The sequence below is a fragment of the Pogonomyrmex barbatus genome, unplaced genomic scaffold (genome assembly GCF_055798465.1).
Source record: "Pogonomyrmex barbatus isolate J1 unplaced genomic scaffold, ASM5579846v1 scaffold1, whole genome shotgun sequence".
Taxonomy (NCBI): domain Eukaryota; kingdom Metazoa; phylum Arthropoda; class Insecta; order Hymenoptera; family Formicidae; genus Pogonomyrmex; species Pogonomyrmex barbatus.
In genome coordinates, this window is record NW_028297098.1 from 19,696,239 (window position 1) to 19,716,740 (window position 20,502).

The 20,502-nt window shown below is 42.8% G+C and overlaps 1 protein-coding gene across 5 annotated transcripts in view; it reads right to left on the minus strand.

Annotated features, from left to right (window-relative positions):
• LOC105425186 (uncharacterized) overlaps positions 1-20,502 on the minus strand; it is a 73,540-nt gene that overhangs the window by 43,888 nt on the left and 9,150 nt on the right. For 3 of the 5 annotated variants that reach the window (XR_016141209.1, XM_089084408.1, XM_089084406.1), the window contains exon 2: positions 7,515-7,684. Coding sequence is in view for 3 of the 5 variants with exons in the window: in XM_089084408.1 (XP_088940534.1) it covers positions 7,515-7,684 (170 nt within the window). In the remaining 2 variants the exon portion in view is untranslated. Of the gene's footprint in view, positions 1-4,248; positions 7,685-20,502 lie in introns of those variants that run through there. The other 2 variants (XM_011635833.3, XR_016141211.1) reach the window with 2 other exon arrangements.

Consider the following 20,502-nt stretch of genomic DNA (forward strand, 5'->3'; position numbering starts at 1 on the left):
TTGCCGAGTCAAATGACAGCGAAAATAATAATATTTTTCTCTTCCAAGAGGAGAAAAATATGAATTGTACCGCTTTGCTGGCCAGCATGGCCTCTAAATTCAACTTTTCGCTTCCGCGATATATGTGATTCGATATGTCACCGTTTTTAGCCGCGCGGTCCGTTTTCTCGAGCGTAACGAAATTGCGTTGGCGATTCCGCGTATCGATGTCGCGCGCGTCGCCCCGTCGCGTGATAACCGAGCGAAACGTAAAGACCGAAATTAATTGGCGGCGCGGTGTGCAAACCACCGGGAGGCGATGCAGCTCTGCATTATTATTTCTTCCGGTAGATAAAACCGCGTGTGTGCGGCGGCGAGAATAAAATAGCGTGGTACGCGAAATAGGCTCGCGCGTGTACCGTGCCGCGACCGGGCGGAGTCACGGGTCGGATGTTGCGTTTAAAACAACGCTCGAGAAATGCACATTTTAATCGTATCACTAATAGCCCGACGTTTATAAGCCTCGGTGTGTCTCATGAATACGCATATTCCTCCCGGTGACAACGGTACAAAATTAATGAACGCCAGAATACTCCGCACCTACGAAGACCAACGGGACGCGACTTTTTCCGCCCGCGAACGGGACCGCCCACGCGCTGCCCTTTTCGAAATCATTTTCCCTCGGGATTTTTTTTTCTTTCTCTCTCTCTCTCTGTTTTTTTTTCTCTTTACAGTAAAATGTTTCCGCCACGCCTCAACGTTCCACGACGAATCGGGTCGCCGTGAAATCTGTCCACAACTGTTTCTTTCGTTTGCCGCTCATAAATAATTGCATACCATAATCACGGTATGTAAATAAACAAGAATTTATACGATTTTATTCGCTGATAAGTTGTTGCCTTGACACGCGGAGACTTTATCGGTATCACGTCGCGATTGTTTGTAACAAAATACGGGAATATGTTACAAAATGCATTAGCACATGATGAAGTGATTCATTAAACCTCGTGAATTTTGTGTATTTGTGTAAAAGAATTATGCAATAATTTATGAGAGTTAAATAGGAATCATTTGTTTGATTATACCCAGTTTAGAATTTCTAAAACGGACGTTTTTCAAATCGTTATGTAAATTTATTTTGGCAATAACAAGAAACCGGCATGTATGAAGGCAAATCGAATGCATATTTATGCTCTCGTTAACGATGATCTCGATGAATGATGCGCGTGTAAACGTTACACGTAAGAGAAGGGGGAGGGAGGGGGCTATCGTCGCGTCGTTACGTCGAAAGTATTAATAAGTGCGCGCGTTTGCCGGGATAGAAATTTGCATTGCACAAATTACAGGCGCAGTTTATGCGCACGTCGAGCGTATCTACGTAAATAGTCGGATATAATAATTCCGGTAATTGATACTTGTGCGTAAACGTTTCGATCGTAATTACGTTTAACTATGGTCGTTAATAAACGCTCGAACGGTGAAAATTTTATAGAGCGTGTTATAAGTGTTTCGGCACTTATTAAGGAATTATTTGCATATATTAATTAATCACGCGCAATGATTAGCAGATACGCCGTACAGCTGACGTAATCTTTACGCTAACGTATTCTTCCGTTTCCACGATAGACGTCGATCGCGTTGCTTTATAAGATTTCGATCGGAACAAATGCCGACAACGAGATATAATATATTACCGGCGCTTTCATTAATCCCAATCAATAATTGATCATTAACATATTTCGGATATTACTCAAATTCATGCCAGCTTCACGATGATATCTTGCTCTGAACGCGATACATTCATTTAATCGGGTGGATTAAGTCATAGCGATGTCTAGTTATGCTAATGTGCGAGGTTTTTTTCGATCATTTTGATCAGTGGATTACATAGGGGTGATATCCGGTGTGGAATTTACCTGCAATGTTTTTTGGATACTGAATATCTTCCGTTTCTTCCGACATTAAATCGTAAAAGCGATTCTAGATTATAGAACAATGTTTTGCTTTATTTACACGGAAATATCCGGAATGAAATAAGAAAAGAGATGAACGAACATCCTCGGACAGAGAAACAAGTTTTGCTTCCTCGTTTCGTCCTCGCGATACGTACTCGTATCTTCCGTGCTTGTTTAATATGAGGCACGTCGCGTAAGTACACGTTACATAAAACAGCAAATATCGGCAGGGCTTACTGCCATATTATGCCGACGGCAGTTTTATTGTGCGACATTCCCTGAAAAAAAAAAAAAAAAGAAAGAAAATACAGGAAGGCCAAGATGAAAAGACCAGAGGCCTCGAGGTCGGCAGATGTCCAGGATGTCGCTGTTATAAGTGTCTACGCATCGCGCGGGACGATTCCCCATTATGTATAAATACATATATGAACTTTAGTGTCGCCAGAAATACGATTGCGTGCCTCCTCCAAAAGAAGCAGCTGGAAAACGAAAACTCGCGGACGTAATCTTCATGAACGTTTATCGTTTTGCTGAATAACGAACAAAATACAAAATTCTAAAATTCTAATTCAATTTATATTTTATGTTAAATATGTTGTGTATCATTTGTCAAATTATTATTTGCTGTTTAAAAATAAGAATAGGCGATTATTTTGATAAAAATAAAACTTTCCATACCAAAATTGTTTCTTTTTGCAGAAGCAATATTTTATTTATGCGCGGAGGCAAAATTGATCTTGGCTTCGGTTTAAATATCATTTTACTACTTTGCCCTGAAAATAATTCAGGATGTAGTTACGAGACGCCATAGGTTAACGACTGCACGATATTAGGCGCAAAAGTTAGCGATCTCTATGGATCGTTGGCGGGTAAGTTTTTTTCGCGTGACTTTCGCAGGAAGAGAGAAAAGCGCCGTGCGGGCGAAAGGGTTCTCGAACGAGCCTAAAGGCGAGGCAAGGTATTTCCAGCAAGAAGAACCGCGATTAGAGCGATTACGGACTGCGGCGTGCGTGTGGAACGGTTCCATATATCTAGCCAAGCTTTGCGCAACGTGCGCTCGGTCTCAATTAACGCAATTACTCGCTCCCTCGTCTAATTACCTATCAAACGGAATTATTATCGCGCGCGCGGTCGTCTCTAATGAACGTTATTAATTGCTTTATGATTTTTCGATAAAACGCGCCGCGTAATCAAGTTATTATCCCACAACGCGCGTTTCCGTCTTTAAGACGCTGCCGCCGGCGAGTTATTTTTTTTTTTTTTTTTTTTTTGCCTCTTCCGCAAATATTTGCGAGTGTCTCGAACGTTTAAATGTTCCCTCGCGCGCGAAATGACGGAATTCGCAGGCGAATGAAAGAGCTGGAGAAAAAGAAGCGCGTGATGTGTAAATTCTTTCATAACAAAAAGGATATTAGAAGATTTAGTTCACTTTCGCTTTGAGCTTCCGATAAAATCTCGATAACGTGCATCGCGAAAAGTGAAATTGCTGGAAAATAATCAACGTTGTTTCAAGGAAGCGATGATAACTTAAACATCAGTTAGGGATCCTGCTTCGAGGTAGCGAGCAGCAGGTGATATCGAGCTGAAGAGCCGTAAAATTCCGTGAGCGAGACGAGGGTGACGCTGGCCAAATAACAGCCGGGGTGTCCCGTCACGGGCCGCTTTTAAGGCACGACCGCTTCCCCTAATTTCTTATCTGCCGGGAGCCAATTTGATAGATCGGCGATATAGAAAGTAGCCTTCTATAAAACGGGGCAGCCTGCGCGCCACGGCGGACAGGTGCACCGTGTCAGGATGCGCATCCAGCGGGGAGAGCGAGACCGACGCACCTGACCAACGACGGCGACTATAACCGATGGTGTGCTGGTTTATAACACGGTGTCTCTTACTAAGTTAGCGCGCGAATCTCCTCTCGCGTAAAAGTGAGATACTTTCACAAATTACGAGATAATCAGAGCTTCGCGCATGATGCGTTACCGCGCGCATCGTGCACTTACCCGCATGAAATCGAGATTGCGACGATTATCGACTGCACGCGGAAAAAGTGGGCGCCATTAATCATACAGCCGTTACCGCGATTATCGTAATCCTTATCCTTCTCGCCATCGTCGAGTACCGACGGGATTATCGATGCTATGAATTTACGATAATGAGGACGGTACGTGTCTCCGCGAATGCCTTTCCAATTGATTTCGTGTGATTTTGATAGGCGAGTTAGGCATGCTATTAAAGTGCCAATACGCGATACGCATTGTAATAATAGAGATTTGATATCATGCATCATTTTTTTATAGTTTTAATTGCTCCTTAGTAATTCTTTTTTTTTTTTATTGAAGTTAATTTCTCTATTTGTTCGCGTTTATATTGGAAAAAAATGATTTAAATTTGATAGCAAGAAGATTTCTTATAACACCTAATGTTCTTTTTATACACAGTTGTATATGCAAAGATTTCTTATAGTTGTTGTCACCACGGTCACGGTTATTCTTGATTGACAATTTCGAAGAACATTTTCGGCATTTCGCATACTTTGGGACGACGCTTCGGTAGAATTGTTACGACGCAAGAAGCCGTTTGCGCTCGGTTTAATACGTGTAGCACGACGCATGATTTTTTGAGCGAGCGTGACTTTTACGTTCCCACAAGACGTAGACCCGACTTTTGTCCCATGATCGAGCAAAGCGAACGAGCTAGCGAGCATCCTCCAACAAGCGACGAGTGCGGACGTTCGCGCACGCACTCATGACGGACGGATGGACGACAGGCACGTACGCTACACACAGAACATCCACGTGTATGGTACAGTCTCAACCGTGAACAAGTCTTCATTTTTACGAAACGTAGCCCAAAACTTTTTACGAAGCTAAAGGAACAGAGAGAGAGAGAGAGAGAGAGAGAGAGAGAGAGAGAGAGAGAGAAAACGCTAGAGATATTTTTTCGAAACTTACCTTTTACCTTTTACCGCTAATAATTTTTCTTGCAAAGATGTATATATACAAAAAATATAATGGTAATAAATTACGTGATAAGAATATGGAAGAGTCGCAAAGATGATATCGCTACGGTTATAAATAATCGCCGTGACCTCTGAGAAAAAGATTTAGTGACAGTAGCAGCTGTACGGCCTTGCTCCAATTTCGCAAAAATTGGAGTTCGCAGGACAAGCGATATTTTCGGCCAAGCGCTTGTCCGTATAATATTTCCGTGATTTAGAGCGAGATTTAGGCCTCGCGAACGGCCACGCGAGACACGAATCTCGGGGACTATTTGTGGTGGCGACTGTATGCACACGTGATAATACACACGCGAGCACACAAAAGATCCAGCCTTAGTACGGCGGTACGGCGGCACGGCGGCACGGCGGGTACGTGATACCAGTTTCTACGTGGGTGCTGAACGTTTTACGACTTTCGGTGAACTTTCGGAGCGATGTCTCTTCCATAGGGCAGACGGTTGAATTTCTCGTCAACCGCGTTTGATTCCGCGACGATAGGCATCTTATCTGCGTGCGACGGCGAGTTTCGCGAAATATCCGTCTGGCGCGTTTCCGCGACGGTTATCCGCCGCCGCGCTTGGGAAAGAGCAAGACATAATTAAAACGCGTGTGCGCTAATATTATATTAAATACTTGTTATTTGTTATCTCAATGGGAAAAGCGTGAAAGAAACGAGATACTTTCTTTTTTTTTTTTTCTTACGATTGTAAATCACTCTTGTTCGGGGCCAATTAAAGGAGGCGCGGCTCTTAGATTTTAGCGGTGCGTAACTGGAACGCTACGCGTGTAACATATGCGCCGTTAAATTAGAGAAGAAATCGGGAGATAATTATTAGCACACGGAAGGATAGCTGATATAATCGTAAGAGAGTCTCTGGACTGACGTCGACTGAAAAATGTTGTTTTGTTGCCGTGTCTACGGTGCGTTACGATGTGTATCGATCTGCATTATACTTGTTCACCGCGATTACGACTAGAAACGCAACTGAGAATTTATTCGGACTCTCCCCTTACCCATAAATTAATTAACGTATTTAATTAATAAGGCCAATCTCACGATCGTTGTCAACGCGTGCTCATTTATTAAAACGGGCGTAGGGTGTATCAGATGCCGTGCGCTTTCTCTCGAGTATAGAATTCACAGGCAAGAGAAAATAAATAATTTCTATATATTTCTATATTATATTACCGATAAAAAATGTACATTATTAATAAACATTGTATAAATTTGGCAACGACCAAATTATTTCTTCCGACGCGAACCTTTAACTTAATAATCAAATTTAAAATGATAATGTAGGCGCTAGATAAAACATTTAAACTATTTTTATAAATCAATCAATATTCTTTTTATAATTTTATTATTTGCCTAATATTTTATTAATAATTAAACTCTTCTTTTTCATAATAATATCGGTGCACAGTATCATCATTCTTCGCCGTATTCCCCTTATTCCGACGGCTAGTTTCAACACTTTTGGGGTCTCGTCTCTTCCGCTCGTTAACCGGCAAGAGTCGGAGCTTATGGTAATTTAAAGTAGTCATCCCTAGTCAATTCTTTCCTAAAGCTATTAGGCGATCATCCCGGATTATCCTACGATTCCGGGTTTACTCGGAACTCGACTTTTCTAAGTTTTCGTCCTTTCGCGTGTCTCGCAATACATTCAGCCTCGTATGCTTGCCTTTCCCGTCGATCCGCTAGATTTAACAGCAGGATATGTCTGTATTCTGAATAAGAGAGAAAAAAAAAAAAGAGAAGTTAATTCTGTCAAACGGACGAAAGCACACTGTGTGGATGCTCCTCGAGCGTTCCTCGTGAGAAGGAGACGACGGACGGGGCCATTGGAGAAATGTTATTCCTGCCGGTGCCAATTACCGGCGTAACGATTATTAGATCTCGCTCGGATCGGTAATTACGTATTACGTCGGCACAGTGTTGGGCTTATTACAACTACGCGGTCTTATCTCTTGTGATTGTATTAGTTAGGAAATCATTTTTTCCCCGCATGCCGTTGCGAGTAACTGTACCACGGTCCCGGAGTCGTTACTACATTATCATTACTTACGTCTTTGTTATCGAGAAAACGCGACTTGTTCGCGCGGCAACCTTACAATTAGATTCTCAGGATGTTAAGAGGGCACCGCTATTGCCGCTCGTGTCTCGCTATTACGTCGATGTGCGTGCGTGCGTGCGTGCACATGCGGCCTGGGCCGGAGAGATAATCGAAAGAAAATACAGTTAAAACTATCAATGTATACGCGCCCTAAGTGGTCGTAAATTATAATTACCGCAAAATCCCATGGCGTCGCGATAAGTCATATTAATTGCCATTAAACAGAGCAGCGTTGCATGACTCCGTTTCATTTTGACGAGGCACCTTCTTCGGAATAAAATAAGGTGGTACCTCGTAGAGAAAATTCGAGGACGCTAAAAATAAGTATGAAACGAAGTGGAAAAAGATCCTGATTTTTTTTTTTCATGTCGAAAATTAGCAGATTTGACTGGGGGAATCGTCACGCTAAATTTCGCATCCTTTGCGATTTAAGTCGTCTATGACGCGATTACGTGAGACGGATTTAGGTACCTGCGCGAACGATATCAACAAGGTGGAGGACAAGAAAGTGGTAGCAGTTTCCAGCGAGAGGCGCCCTACGGGGAGTTCTCGACAGCATGGTGGAATAACTTTGCGGTTGATTTATACTTCCGACAGGCGTAACGAGCTTGCGGTCAGACGCGGCATCACGCGTCCATTGCCTGTACAAAAAAAAAAAGTATAAATCAATAAGATATCACATTTTGTTTTTCATTGTGCAAATAAACGGTATAGCCGTATTCAGTTTGAATTGAACGCCCTTAAATCGAAGATTTGACTTAAATGAAGTTACACGCGCGACATTCTGAATATTGTCTTTTCGGACTGAAAGATATACTGTCAAAACTAGAAAATTCTTAAAACGATATAAATTATCATTTGTAATGTGTTAAAAACATAGAAGAGAATTTGAAACACTATTATTGTTTATATCGCGTCTTCAATTTAAAATTAATATTTTTGTTGCATCTGAATCACGATATAATATAAAGAATTTGAGAAAATGTTGATGTGTACGTTTTCTTTATGGAGCAGAAATTTATGAGTTTATATACGTTTTTAATACGAAAGTTTTTAATACGCGTAAGATTGGAGGAAAGAGAATAGGTTGCTTCCTGATGTCTCTTTTACCTCCGTCAGTTTCTTTGTCACGTTTCACAAAACAACTTTAGGTCCACTGCTAGAAGATGTTTAACAAGATAGTAGATTCGGACAGGATGCTCGATGCCCTTGTTGACTATCAATGACTCAGATATGCAGTTAGGCTTCAAAAAATAACTCGTATTAAATATTTCACGATATATCTTTTCAGCGTACACAAGTTGCTAAATATATATATTGAATTCTTATCAAAAAACTTATCATAAACTTGCAGTTATCATAAACTTGCATAAACTTTTAATGTTAAACAGTTATTAGTAATGAAAATAGAAACTGTTAGTTACTTTGGTGAGAGACATCTGAACGTTATCGTTCAAGTTTGATTAAAAAAAAAAAAAATTAAATCTTTCGTTAGCGTAGTTGATATCGATGAAGGGACCAAAAAATAATCTACGGAGAAAACAAAACATAAATAACGTCGAGACAGCGTTTTGCAGTGGGCAGTTTCGGGAGAGAACGAAAGAAGAGGAAGAAACAGTGAATGAAAAGGCCAACTCGAAGATTTGTGGAGCCACCGGTTTTCGTCTCGCAGTCTTCGTGGCTGACGTATATGTTATTCGAAGACGAGTCTTCTACCCGCGAGGGTACGATAGAGGGGTGACGGAAGGGCAACGAGGGGGAGGACAGCAGAGTACACTCGCGGAATACCTAACGACTTTGGGAGCTTTGGGACGGCGAGAAGGGACTGTGAGGCCCGCCGTCCCAAAGCAAAAGAGGTCCCAAAAGTCGCAGCACGGCGAAAAGAAGCCGAGAGGGGACCGAACGAAGCTCGTCCCGCGAGCACCGTTTTTTGCATTTAACTTCCTCTCCTGTCTCGCCTTTTATTTGGGCCAGACGGGAATTCGGCTAAATGCATTGATTAAACCGCTGACATCGTTCGAACGGCCTGGTGGCCACGGCGTCTCCGCGGGTCCAAACTGGCCCTTTTTTGCTCTCACCGATCCGTTCTCCCTTTCATTTTTGTCCCGCCACTTTGGACCGCGGATCGTAACTCGTACTTCACGTTCGACAATCGATGTTTCGTGCGATCGGCGATTGGGGACGATTAGGTAGTTGGTCAAGAATTTAGCGAGTTGGAAATCTGACGTTTACTTATCGGAAACAGATCAAATGACGGAATTCCTTTGTAATTATCCCGTTTGTTGCTTTTAGATAATTGCATGCTTGGCGATGATTAAATTAAGAAAGAACTCTTCTTTCATAATTCACGAAAGACAGGTAGTAAAGTGAGAGAAAGAAATAGAGATATATAATTTAGAATGTAAATATTCAATTAATCGTAAATTACAGTTCTATAATATGGTAGATAATATCTTCACGTTAAAAAAAAAATCTAGTGTTTCCCCGATACTCTTCTAACTCGCTGTTATTCGATTAACGCTCACGTGGGTGTGTGTTATCGATTCTATCTTAATAGACGCGCGAAGTGATAGCTGGCGTGTCGTTAATATTCCCGTAATATGGCATAAATATACAGCTCGGGAGATGAAAAGAACGCAGGTAATACGCGGTTCGAGATTAAATTGACAGGCAGCCTTGTCGCATTTATCTTGTAACAAGGTGAGAACGATTGTATAAATATATCAGAATGGGACATACAGACAGAATAATTATATAGATAATACATAAGTGTCAAATATATAACAAGTAATTTGCAGAGATTATAGATTATTCTCTCTCAGCATGCAGAATTCGATTTACACATCACTCCCTTACTCGAGACGAAAATTTCGTTCAGATTGAACGATTATTCCGGATGAGTTTTTTCCTCTTTGATTGCTACGGAAGTAGTAAAACCCGCGCTTTTAATTAGTCTGAGCCGCACCGCGCGATGCGAAAAAAGTCCGCGGCGACGAAAATGGCACGAAATGCAGAAACGAATGCGTCTTTTCGCAGGTCGTTCGGTCGGACGGCGGAGGTAAGTTTGGCATGCATCGCTCGCTCCTCCGAACAGCAAAGAGTCATCTATGGAATTACCCCGATGATTAATGGTGCGGCGCTGGCTCGGGGCACCTTTCCACCTTGTTTTCCAATCCTCCTCTTTCTTCTTTCCCCGCGGAGTGTGTGTCCGACTGCCTACATGCGCCAGGGGCCTCGTGCCAGGGCCAACGTGCTACCAGTCACCGGCCCATCTTGGGTTCTTGGGGGCTCCGGGGGCTTCGGGGGCTTCGGAATTCGCTGTATACGAGTCGGCCGACGGACTGTTCGGTTACCGTGTAAAAAAGCGTACAATGTTAAACCTGTATTGCCCGCACCGACCAGTATCCTCATCCGGCCGTCTGTCTGTCTGTCTGTCTGTCTGTCTGTCGGTCGGTCTATCTGTCTATCTGTTCCTCTCTTCATCCTGTCTTCCCGATTTAATCTAGATTAAATATTTAGATTACTTTGCGTACCACAACCGTGAACTTTATTAAGATACAGCGTAGCATTCCCGCTTTTGTATATTTGGTCTTATTATATATAATGCGTTGCTCGCGGGTAGTTAGCGGGTAGTTAACCAATTTTGCCCGTACAGGAAAGCTCTCTTCTCCCGTTTAAATTTTCAATAATTCAAACGTCAACTTTTACTTTATCTCTTTCTCGAGCATTATATTTTGTTTTATTATTACTATAGATGTAATAGCCAAGGAGTACCAGTTTGTGTCCTTTCTTTTTTTTTTTTTTTTATTGTGTTTTGACGTACGTTCTATTTCGTTTGATATGCGATTTAATAATTTCATATACGACTTCGAAGTCTTTGTGAAATAGATTTTCAATTTACGCTACGAATAGGTAACATTAGGAACTTTGCATCGCTTAAGGCAATCGTCGCGAAATCGCCTTCTACGAAAAATCATTTTATCTGGAAAATGAAATCGTCGACGGTGCGAAGGTATCGGTCCGTGTTCTGCGTAATCGCTAGGCACGAGCCAAGAAAAAGGAAATATAGGACGAAACTGCAGGGGTACTGTAGGCACAGGTACGAAGGACAGAGAGTATGGTGATATGACCCAGGGCAAAGTCGAGCGGTGCTGTGTAAGAATCGGCCGGCGGTAGAAGGAAGAGCGAGATATAGCGAATTCGGGATCGCATGTCGGGGAACAGTAAGACCTCCCAAACAACCCCGACGGGGGCATCTTCCCTGGGAATAGCAGTGATTCCGGGGAAATGTGCAATATCTTCCGTGATCGGGTATTATTACGTCGTGATTACGGGTTTTGATCTAGGCTAGAAGCGTCCAGAGACCTTCCCCTCTTGCCGCTACTACCACCATCTCTATCTCCCTCCTCTCCTTTCGCCCTTTCCCCGGCACTCCGTGTGCATCGTCTCGCTGCCGATATTCGTGGACGGTGCAGCGTCGATGATGCGGCTAGGAATGAAGCCGAGGGAACGGCACGGAGTTCGGGAAGGGAGACCGATTGTCCTCGGCGACTGGTCGCCATCGTCGCCGTCACGTCGTCATGCGATTCGTGACGGCCGCCACCGCGAATCGCCGTGGGAAGCCACGTCAGCTTCCATTCCGTTTTCTCTCCTCTCTCTCTCTCTCTCTCTCTCTCTCTCTCTCTCTCTCTCTCTCTCTCTCTTCCTCCTCTTTTTCTATTCCGGCGCGTTCTCTGTGTCTTCCTCTCGATTACGGGCAACGAAGTAATGAACGACCTATGCCGCAATGCCGTTGCCGTTTGCCGGCTGCTCTTTCATCTCCTTCCCCGCGATAGTCCTGCACACGAAAACGGTCGATGATTCCTGTCGGTCTGTTACCCATGAGATCCGATCAGATCTAACTGTTTCAGATCGGAACGTTATGATCGAGGCACGCTCCAACTAGCGCCGCTTCATGTAATTGGACTATGAATTACATGTAAATTCCTCTCGTGTTCGGCTCGTTGCTTTTCGAAAGAGGTGTGGATCGAAGGACGTGTGGATTCATTCTCTTCCGAATATAAACATACCCTTCTAAAAACTATAAGTTTCTCGTAATACAAGAGAACCATTCTCGATTTCAATATTTTTTTTAATATATACAGAATAACTTGGTGATAAAAATAAAAATAAAAATTTAAAGATTCAGTAGAAGATAGAATATTTCGCTCTTATATCATTTTTTTAGATTCCAAAGTGAATAGTTTTATATGTTTATATTGTTTTCTTCATTCAACCGAGAAATGCCAATGAAAAATGCTAATCGTACAACTGTCATCATCGCGAAGCGAGTCGATATTCGCGAGCATGGAAAGAAGGCAGGAACTGCATCCGTGTATAAGAGTGTACAGTGAATGACACGGGAAACGTTGTAGCGTACGGGTGTATATAGCTATAGTTGTTCTTCAAGTCTGTCGAGAGTCTAATGACAAGTAGCACGCGATCGCGCGTCGCATGTAGGTTCGCACTTTGGAACCCGAGATTGCCGGGGGAGACATTATGAAACCATGAGACAAAGGGTGGAACGGAGTTAAGTAGACGGTATAGTTTGGGGTGAGAAAGAGAGAGAGAGAGAGGGAGGGAAGGAGGGAGGAGAAAAAAGAGAGTATGAAGAAGAGGAGAATCGCGGGGCGTAGGGGAAGGGTACATCAGCCCGCATTGCGGAACGATGCGCAACAGCTGCACCTGACACGTCATTTGCGTGGAACGTGTATCAGCACCGGCGATGGCTAATTATTATTCCACGTGCGCGAATGCATGCGCGCTTGCCCATTCGTTCGCTCGTTCCCTTCGTTCTTAAGCCGTCTTTCACGCGCGAAGTCGCGAAACGAGCGTCTCATCGGAACGCTGTCCGGTTACTTTCCTAATGGCGGATTTGTGTGTAGATTATAGGAAACATAACGTATTACCGACGGATCGATTAACGTACGGATTATACGCCACCGCACGTGTTTACGCGATTACGCTTTGAAACGCGGAATTAATTTCAATTTGGTTGAAATCGGATCATTCTTCGTTAATATATACGCAACGTCATGAGTCGTTAAAACTTTCAGGACTTTATAAAAAGGTGATTTCAAAGTGTAAATTTTACGCGTTTATCAGACTAATCTCTGTTTTCCTAGTAAATGCGAGACAGTTATTATTACGCATTGCTGTGCAATATTAATCCATATCGCGAAATACGCACTTTATGTATGTTAATTTATATCACGATTACGCGTACCCTCCCATGTTTCCTTCGAGCTGCACACGCTGCTGTAATAAATGTCACTTCCGTCGCAAATATACTTCTGACGAGAAAGCTTAAGGCGACAGGCGGCCATAAATATAAACGAATCTTGTCATTCTTATTCACCATGGTAGTTTTAACAAAATTATCAATTGTAATATCTACTGGGAGTATTGTTTCACGAAAATGAGATACTTGAGATATAGTCGTAAATAAATATAGATGTAGATGGTTCATTTAAGGCATTGTAATTTTGTGCGGTGAGGCCTCTCTTTCTCTCTCTTTAGATCTTTTAATCGAGTTTTTTTATCATTCAACGTCTTTGAAAAAATTTTGGCCGGAATTTGCCATACGACGTGGGCTTGGGTAATAGAGTTATTTCGAATTTCTGTCAGCCAATCTGTTAACGCAATAGGCACATGACGCCTATTGTGCCCGCGTACGTCGAGGGACGTCGAATCCACCCCTAGGCATGAAATTAAACCGTCACCTACCTACGCGTCCCGCACGATCGCGGCATTCGAGGTCTTCGGATGAAATTGTCCGTCTAATTTTATCACGGCAGGCTTTAAAATGATGGAAGGTCTCTCCGGGATAAGCTCCGGACACGTGGGGCCAAGGGGAGCCCGAGGTTGGGCTTTAATAAAGAAGCCCGACGCGGCTGGTTCGCGACGGGACTGCTGTCTGCATGGCGTGCGCGTCAACCGTACGAGGAAATACGTAAATCCTCGAAATCCTCTCGGGGAACGCGAAACGAGTTTTCAGGGACGATATTTGACTCGATAACGGGTGCCTTCCTCCTGCGCGTTTACGCGGATTTTAAGTTCAAACGCGATATAAAAGAACCGAGATTAGTGCCGTCGATGAAAAATTTAAAAGTTCATTTTATCACGAGAAGAGAATTAATTATAACGCTTAATCTCCCGAAGAACAGTCCTTTCGAGCTGCTGCGCGAAAAGAGAATCAACCTCTTACTTATTTAATAGTATTAAATTGAAATACAACGTTTATTGACTTTAAGAACTCTTTACCATAAAGACTGCAAATATACATCTTCAAGTAGTATGACTTGTTGTTTCTAAAGAGAGATTAATTTGGAATCTACGGTCGAAATTTTGTATCTTTGTCTTCGCCACGGTTTTCGCTTGAGATGTAATTGCGTCTACGATAAGCGTCCATAATAATAGACTTTTATGTAACAAGGTACTTTCTTTAAATATCAAACGCTGAACTTTAAACGTTATGCTAAACTTTGATAACGAGTGCATTTTAATGTCTGTCTTTGAAGCGCTTTCGTAGAGATAACCGTAAAGTATCGCTCCCATTTTATCTTTCGACAAGTATCGTATTTTAATTCGACGTTGTACAACGCATCGCATTACATTGCAATCTATCGACATACGTAAAATAGTACATGATATATTCAAGTAAGTAATATATAACTGTCTGCTCATTTTTATTTGAGTAATTTTGAGAATTGAAGAAAATTATTGTAAACAAATTTGTTTTCAAAGAAAAATTAATTATCCCTGGAAAATAATTTTTCAATCGCGCTTGAGAAACTGCGAAATCTAGTTAAAATTATACGGTACGACGGTGTAATATTTTCTTTTTGTCGGTACACATGATTATAAGCTTTACTCGAGCCAGACTGAAAAGGCAATTTTCCGAAAAACGTGGTATCTCCATTTGCCACTGAAACGAACAGCCGCTAATATCACGAGCACATTGTTACGCTCTTATCGCATGAAAGGAAGTCTTGCGATCTAGCTATGTCGATATCTGAAAATTTGCGCCTTATCAACGGGCACGCTCCCGAGTAACCCGCGGAAGCCATTTGCCAGGCACGATGGGTAATTAGCGTGCGAAACGCCGATTCGCCGCGATAGCACGCGCGGCCTTCTTCTTACGCAAGAGCCCGTCGTGCGCGCAAAAAACTATCGACCATCCACCTTTATCTGCCGGTCGTATCGCGACCTGACCAGCGATCTCCGTTGTTGCGTAGGCAGGTGGATAGAGTGGTATACGCAGAACAACCCGAGCCGATTATCAAGATGCCGCAATACGATCGAGTGCGGTGGTGGTTGCGTTTTCCGCGAAACTCGTGGAAGTAAGAGAAGCTGAAACGGGACTACAAAAGTGCCGTCGGCGATGTCGACACGCCTCATCTATGTATTAATAATTTTTTTCTACCTCGAATAATTGATCCTCGCGAGCATTTGTTTCTCGAAACAATCAGTGTAATAAGCAGAGAGTTAAGTTTCAAAGAATTTATTTTCCATTCTCGACATACGTATCTTTCGTACAAAAATATACTTTTAGAGAGATGTTATCGTGTATTTCCATAAAAGTACAATCTATGATACATGTATTTTTGTGGCAATGTATTGTAACACGACCGGAACATATAAATCTTTTTAAAACACGTAACTGCCTCAAGTGTATATCTGAAAACGCGACGAATTCGGATATTACGGAAACCGAAACGAGGAAGGAGAGAGAGAGAGAGAGAGAGAGAGAGAGAGAGAGAGAGAGAGAGGGAGGAGGAGAGAGAGAAAGAGGGGGGACGTTTGTAGACATTGTCGGAAACGATTATTATCTGTGCTCGTAAGCATAATTTCCGCTTTAATATCACACGCATTGCTTTTAAGGTCTAACGGTCATTATCCTAGTAATGCGGATCTTATCAAATATGCAAAGCGAATGATAAACGGTTCTGCGTCCAAAGCAGAGAGTTCGTAGCATGATTGCGGCATGGAATCTATATCGAGGTATCGGTTTTCTGCTTACGATACGTGATAGGTCATACCAAGACCTGCATGTTTCGCCAGCCACTTTTCTAAATTGTTTAATACGATTGAATCGAGACGAGAAAATCGAGATTTGAAAATTATTCGTTATCGTCGCGAGGATCAATTTCGAACGAGCTAACTTCACGTAGATAAAGAATCATTTAATTTGAAAAGGAACGCGTGTAACGAACGACGTAATTTTCATGCGGACTGTGTGCCTAACGGAGAAAATTGTCACATTAATAACACGTATATGAGTTATGTTATGGTTCAAAATTATCGTACTAATTCTTGTCAAGGTAGAAAGGGTGACGTAGTAGTTTCTTTGGCGATGAAAGGTCACGACGGCGTTATAAAACGCCATAAAGAGTTGGGCAACCGCACATGGCATCACGACACGTTGATACGTGGCGAATAAAAACATAAATTGTGACCACGGTGAGCCTCGAGTGAGGGTAAAACGTGTTTTCGTCGTTATGACTATAATTTGCCGGAATTCCAATTGTAACGGTAAAACCACGGCGGCTTTAAGCCGCCGTTGATTGCACAACCGATCGTGCAATTCGCGATCGACGGGGCACGCGAGGCACGCGTTTCATAATTTTCGTTCTTGCAGCCGGCGAAAAGAGCAAGCGAAAGACACGAATGGCGCTAATAAAGCAGTCGAATAATCCGCGAACGGCCCGGCGTTTCGGCGAAACGGCCCCATGGGTGATAGCACGGCTGCGCCCCATGACTGTGCGACGTGATTAAAACTAGCGTTGAATCGATGGTGCCGAAGCCACGGGGGGCTGATTGTCACGGGAGAGAGAAGAGCCGCCCTTACCCTGTGCTTTAGGCTAATTTACTGAGATGTCGTCACGCTGTCGAATCTTCATTGTGGCGCTTTCGCTTCCGCTTCACCGGACGTATCTTTAAAAATTTAACGAATCTATGTGTTAGGAAATTTCAGGGTTATCGCCTGTATTTCGAAAAGTGAAAGAATGATATTATAGGAGGAAATTATAGGTATCATTTTTATAGACGTCATTTTTACAATCATTTTTGCCACGGAAAATGATTTATATCTTTACTACGATTTTTTACCTTCGCGTTTATAATTATAGATTTATAATTCTTTACTTCGTGTTTAGCGACCTGTTTTAAAATCTGATAGATGGCGGACTTTTATAATTGTTGAATGTGTACTTATCTTTTTCGAAGAAGTCTGCCAAGCGATAAACCATACGGTAAAACGTATGACGCATTTTTCTGACGATAGTATGCCAAGGTACGTTCTACTTTGACAATGTTGACATCACGTTGCGTTGTAGATCGCGATAAAGATAATGGTGCAATGGAAAAAGTTTCCATGTCGGCGAACTTGGCATGTCGAGGACGATGAGTAAAATGATTGGTTAGCTCGGACAGGTACAAATCGCCGATAAAAGACGTGCTTATTTTAGTATCCTCTGTCTGAGCGATAACCATTTATCTAGTACGTGACGTTCTGAAATTGACAATTCTTTACATCCTTTTCATATGAGCATGAGTTGAACGCGATGTTCATAGTAGATGACACTAAATAACTTATAAATAATTATAAATAATAATTAATTGTAAAGATAATTAATTTTTTGGTTAAAAAATGCTTTTCCGCATATATTCCATAGAATTCTCGAATAGAATTATTATTTATAATAAGTAACGAACGAAACAAAATCAACTTTTCTCGTTAAGGCTTTTCATGTAATTATATAAAAGTTTGTATTGGAAAATGAAATATTTAGAGAACCGCGTTGATACTGGAAATTGAGTGAAATGGGGCGCGTAATCGTAACGAGCAATCGGCTGTTACACCGCAATAGAAGCTTCGTATAAAATATCATAATCTAAATTGAATAATATCACGGCGCATAAAAATGCGACAAAAAATTATAACGCGACGAGGAATAATTATTCGCTCAATTACGAGGCGCACCACAATGCCGCCGTACTTAAGCAGCCCTAACGATTCGCGAAACAATCGCGGCTCGCGTTATCAAGAAACGCTCTTTTTCCTCTTTCCCTTTTTTTTTTTTTTTTCCACTTTGTCGACACGTAAATCCAAGGCGAGCTCACGACCGACGCACGTTACGACATATTTTTTATCGAGGCACGCACAGCGGCCGTTATCGCGAGTATTGCCTACTCAGCCGCGACCTATATGCATTCGCAATTTTTCCCTCTCGCGATTGGACACGGCAGGGGTGGCTGGAAAAATCCAGGTGCGTGGCGTGATTGGACGATACGCACTGGAAACGAGCGCGCGCGGTTATACGCAGCGCGAACGACATTTGTCGCAACGTTCCCCGCGGGGCAAATTTTATTCCGCGCGCGACGTGGCCCGTTATCGCGAATATTACTTTCCCAGCATATTTTTCGTTATAAGCGCTAATTGCACGCAGCGCGCCGCAGGCGGGCCGCTGTGCCGGAGGATTTACGACGGACCCCGATATCGTGGCTACCGTCTTTCCTTTCATCTAAACAAGTGCATACTTATTTTGTCTTCCGACGTTTCCGGCCTGGAAAATTATACCGCGCGATAGCGCGCGAAGGAGATCCGTACCGACTTAGCAGCTCCGTTTTCTTTTGCGATTTTTCATCCACGATTGCGTTTTCTACTTAATTTTTTTTAAGACATTTAAATTCCTCTAGACGCAACTCGCGGAAAAATCTGTAAAACAAATATGATTGGACGTGGAAATATTGTTATTTTATTTTACTACGTATTACATATATGATACTTTATATTTTATTGTTGATTTTCCTCTGATAATTTTTGAATATACGAGATAATATCAATTATAACGCAACGTCACATGACACGTGTCACAATCGAATTCCGCTCCGGGATTCTAACACGAGCACTCGCAATTCGTTTGTCGCGCGTTCTCTTCCCACGTCGATTTCTCCCGCGTTCTCTCAAAACCGCCATCGCGTGGGTGGCAATGACACGTAATAATAACGCCCGGTAACGCATCGCGTGCGACAGCGAGCGAATCGCAGGGAATCAGGCGGCGACGGCAGCGGCGTTGGGCCCCTCGCGCCTCGTGCACGGCCCCCGGTCTCCTTGACAAGCGGGTGTTTAATTGGCGTTGAAACCAACGGTGTGACGGGAACACACCGTGTGTGCCGGTGGCGTCGCCCGAATGCCCGAATGCCTGAATCCTGCCGCGACTATACGCAGACGGATCCGCCATCGCTGGTGCGTTACCACGGCGAAACCCGGTAATTATCCGCGGCACGCAACTTCGTGCATGCATGTGTGTGTGTGCGCCACGTCGTATGGGTGTACGACCTATGTGCACACCACGTAGTCCTCGGGTGCCCGACCGCCGACTCCCCCTCAACCTCGGCCCGTCGTCGTCGTCGTCGTCGTTGTTGCTGTTGTTGTTGTTGTTGTTGTTGTTGTGTTATTGTTGCTCACGATGGCGGTACATACCCGCAGTGATTTCCGCTCGGGTTTGTTCGCGATGGCGAGCGACTTTCTCAGCGTTACATAGGTGTCACAGCGGTATGTGGGGCTCGCACCGGATACGCACCGCCACACCGATTTATGCCAATTGGTTCCGGAGGAGCGGCTGAGGGATTTAAAGAGCTGCAAAAAATCACGCCGATTGCAAATTTTCTCTCGCACGCAAACGTAATCTTTTTAGGTTTAGGAGGATTGATTTTTCGAAAAAATGAAATGATATAAAAGAATATATAAATAAGAATATGTAAAAGAATATATAAATAATCAGATTTCTCTTTAAACGCTCGTTAAAGAGATAAGACCAATCAATCTTATTACTTTAGTAATGAAAATCTGGCCGGTGCCTTTAACTACATGGTCTTTCAAGCATTTACGAGATGTTTTGTTAAAGATTACATCAATATTAATCACTCTACATCAGTCTCAGAGTTTCATATTCAGAAATTAGGGACACGCGGTCGTATCGGATGCAAACGTAGTTTGCAATTGCATATTTGTCCGTAGAATTATGACGGTAAAAGTATATTATTCGCAATTTACGTAATGTTATTTCAATTCCCACGTCACCGCGGCAAAAATTAAAATTCCATCGCACGGCATCGGCAAACATCGCACCAGGTTATCATCCGATACTTGGGATACACCGCCGACAATAATAATTATCGCGAGATCGCGACGATAGAGCGAGAAGGATAATCGACGTAATTACGAGATAGATCATCTCGTCTATTGATTTAAGTTCTTCTATCGCGTTCGAATCCTTTCCTTGTTCATAGGACACGGCAATTAGTTTGAGAGGGAAAAAAAGAGATCTGTATGAGAAAAATGGTGGAGTTAATTTTCGATCGCGGCATATTTATCTCACGTAACATCTGTACGCTTTAACGAAGGCGAATTCGC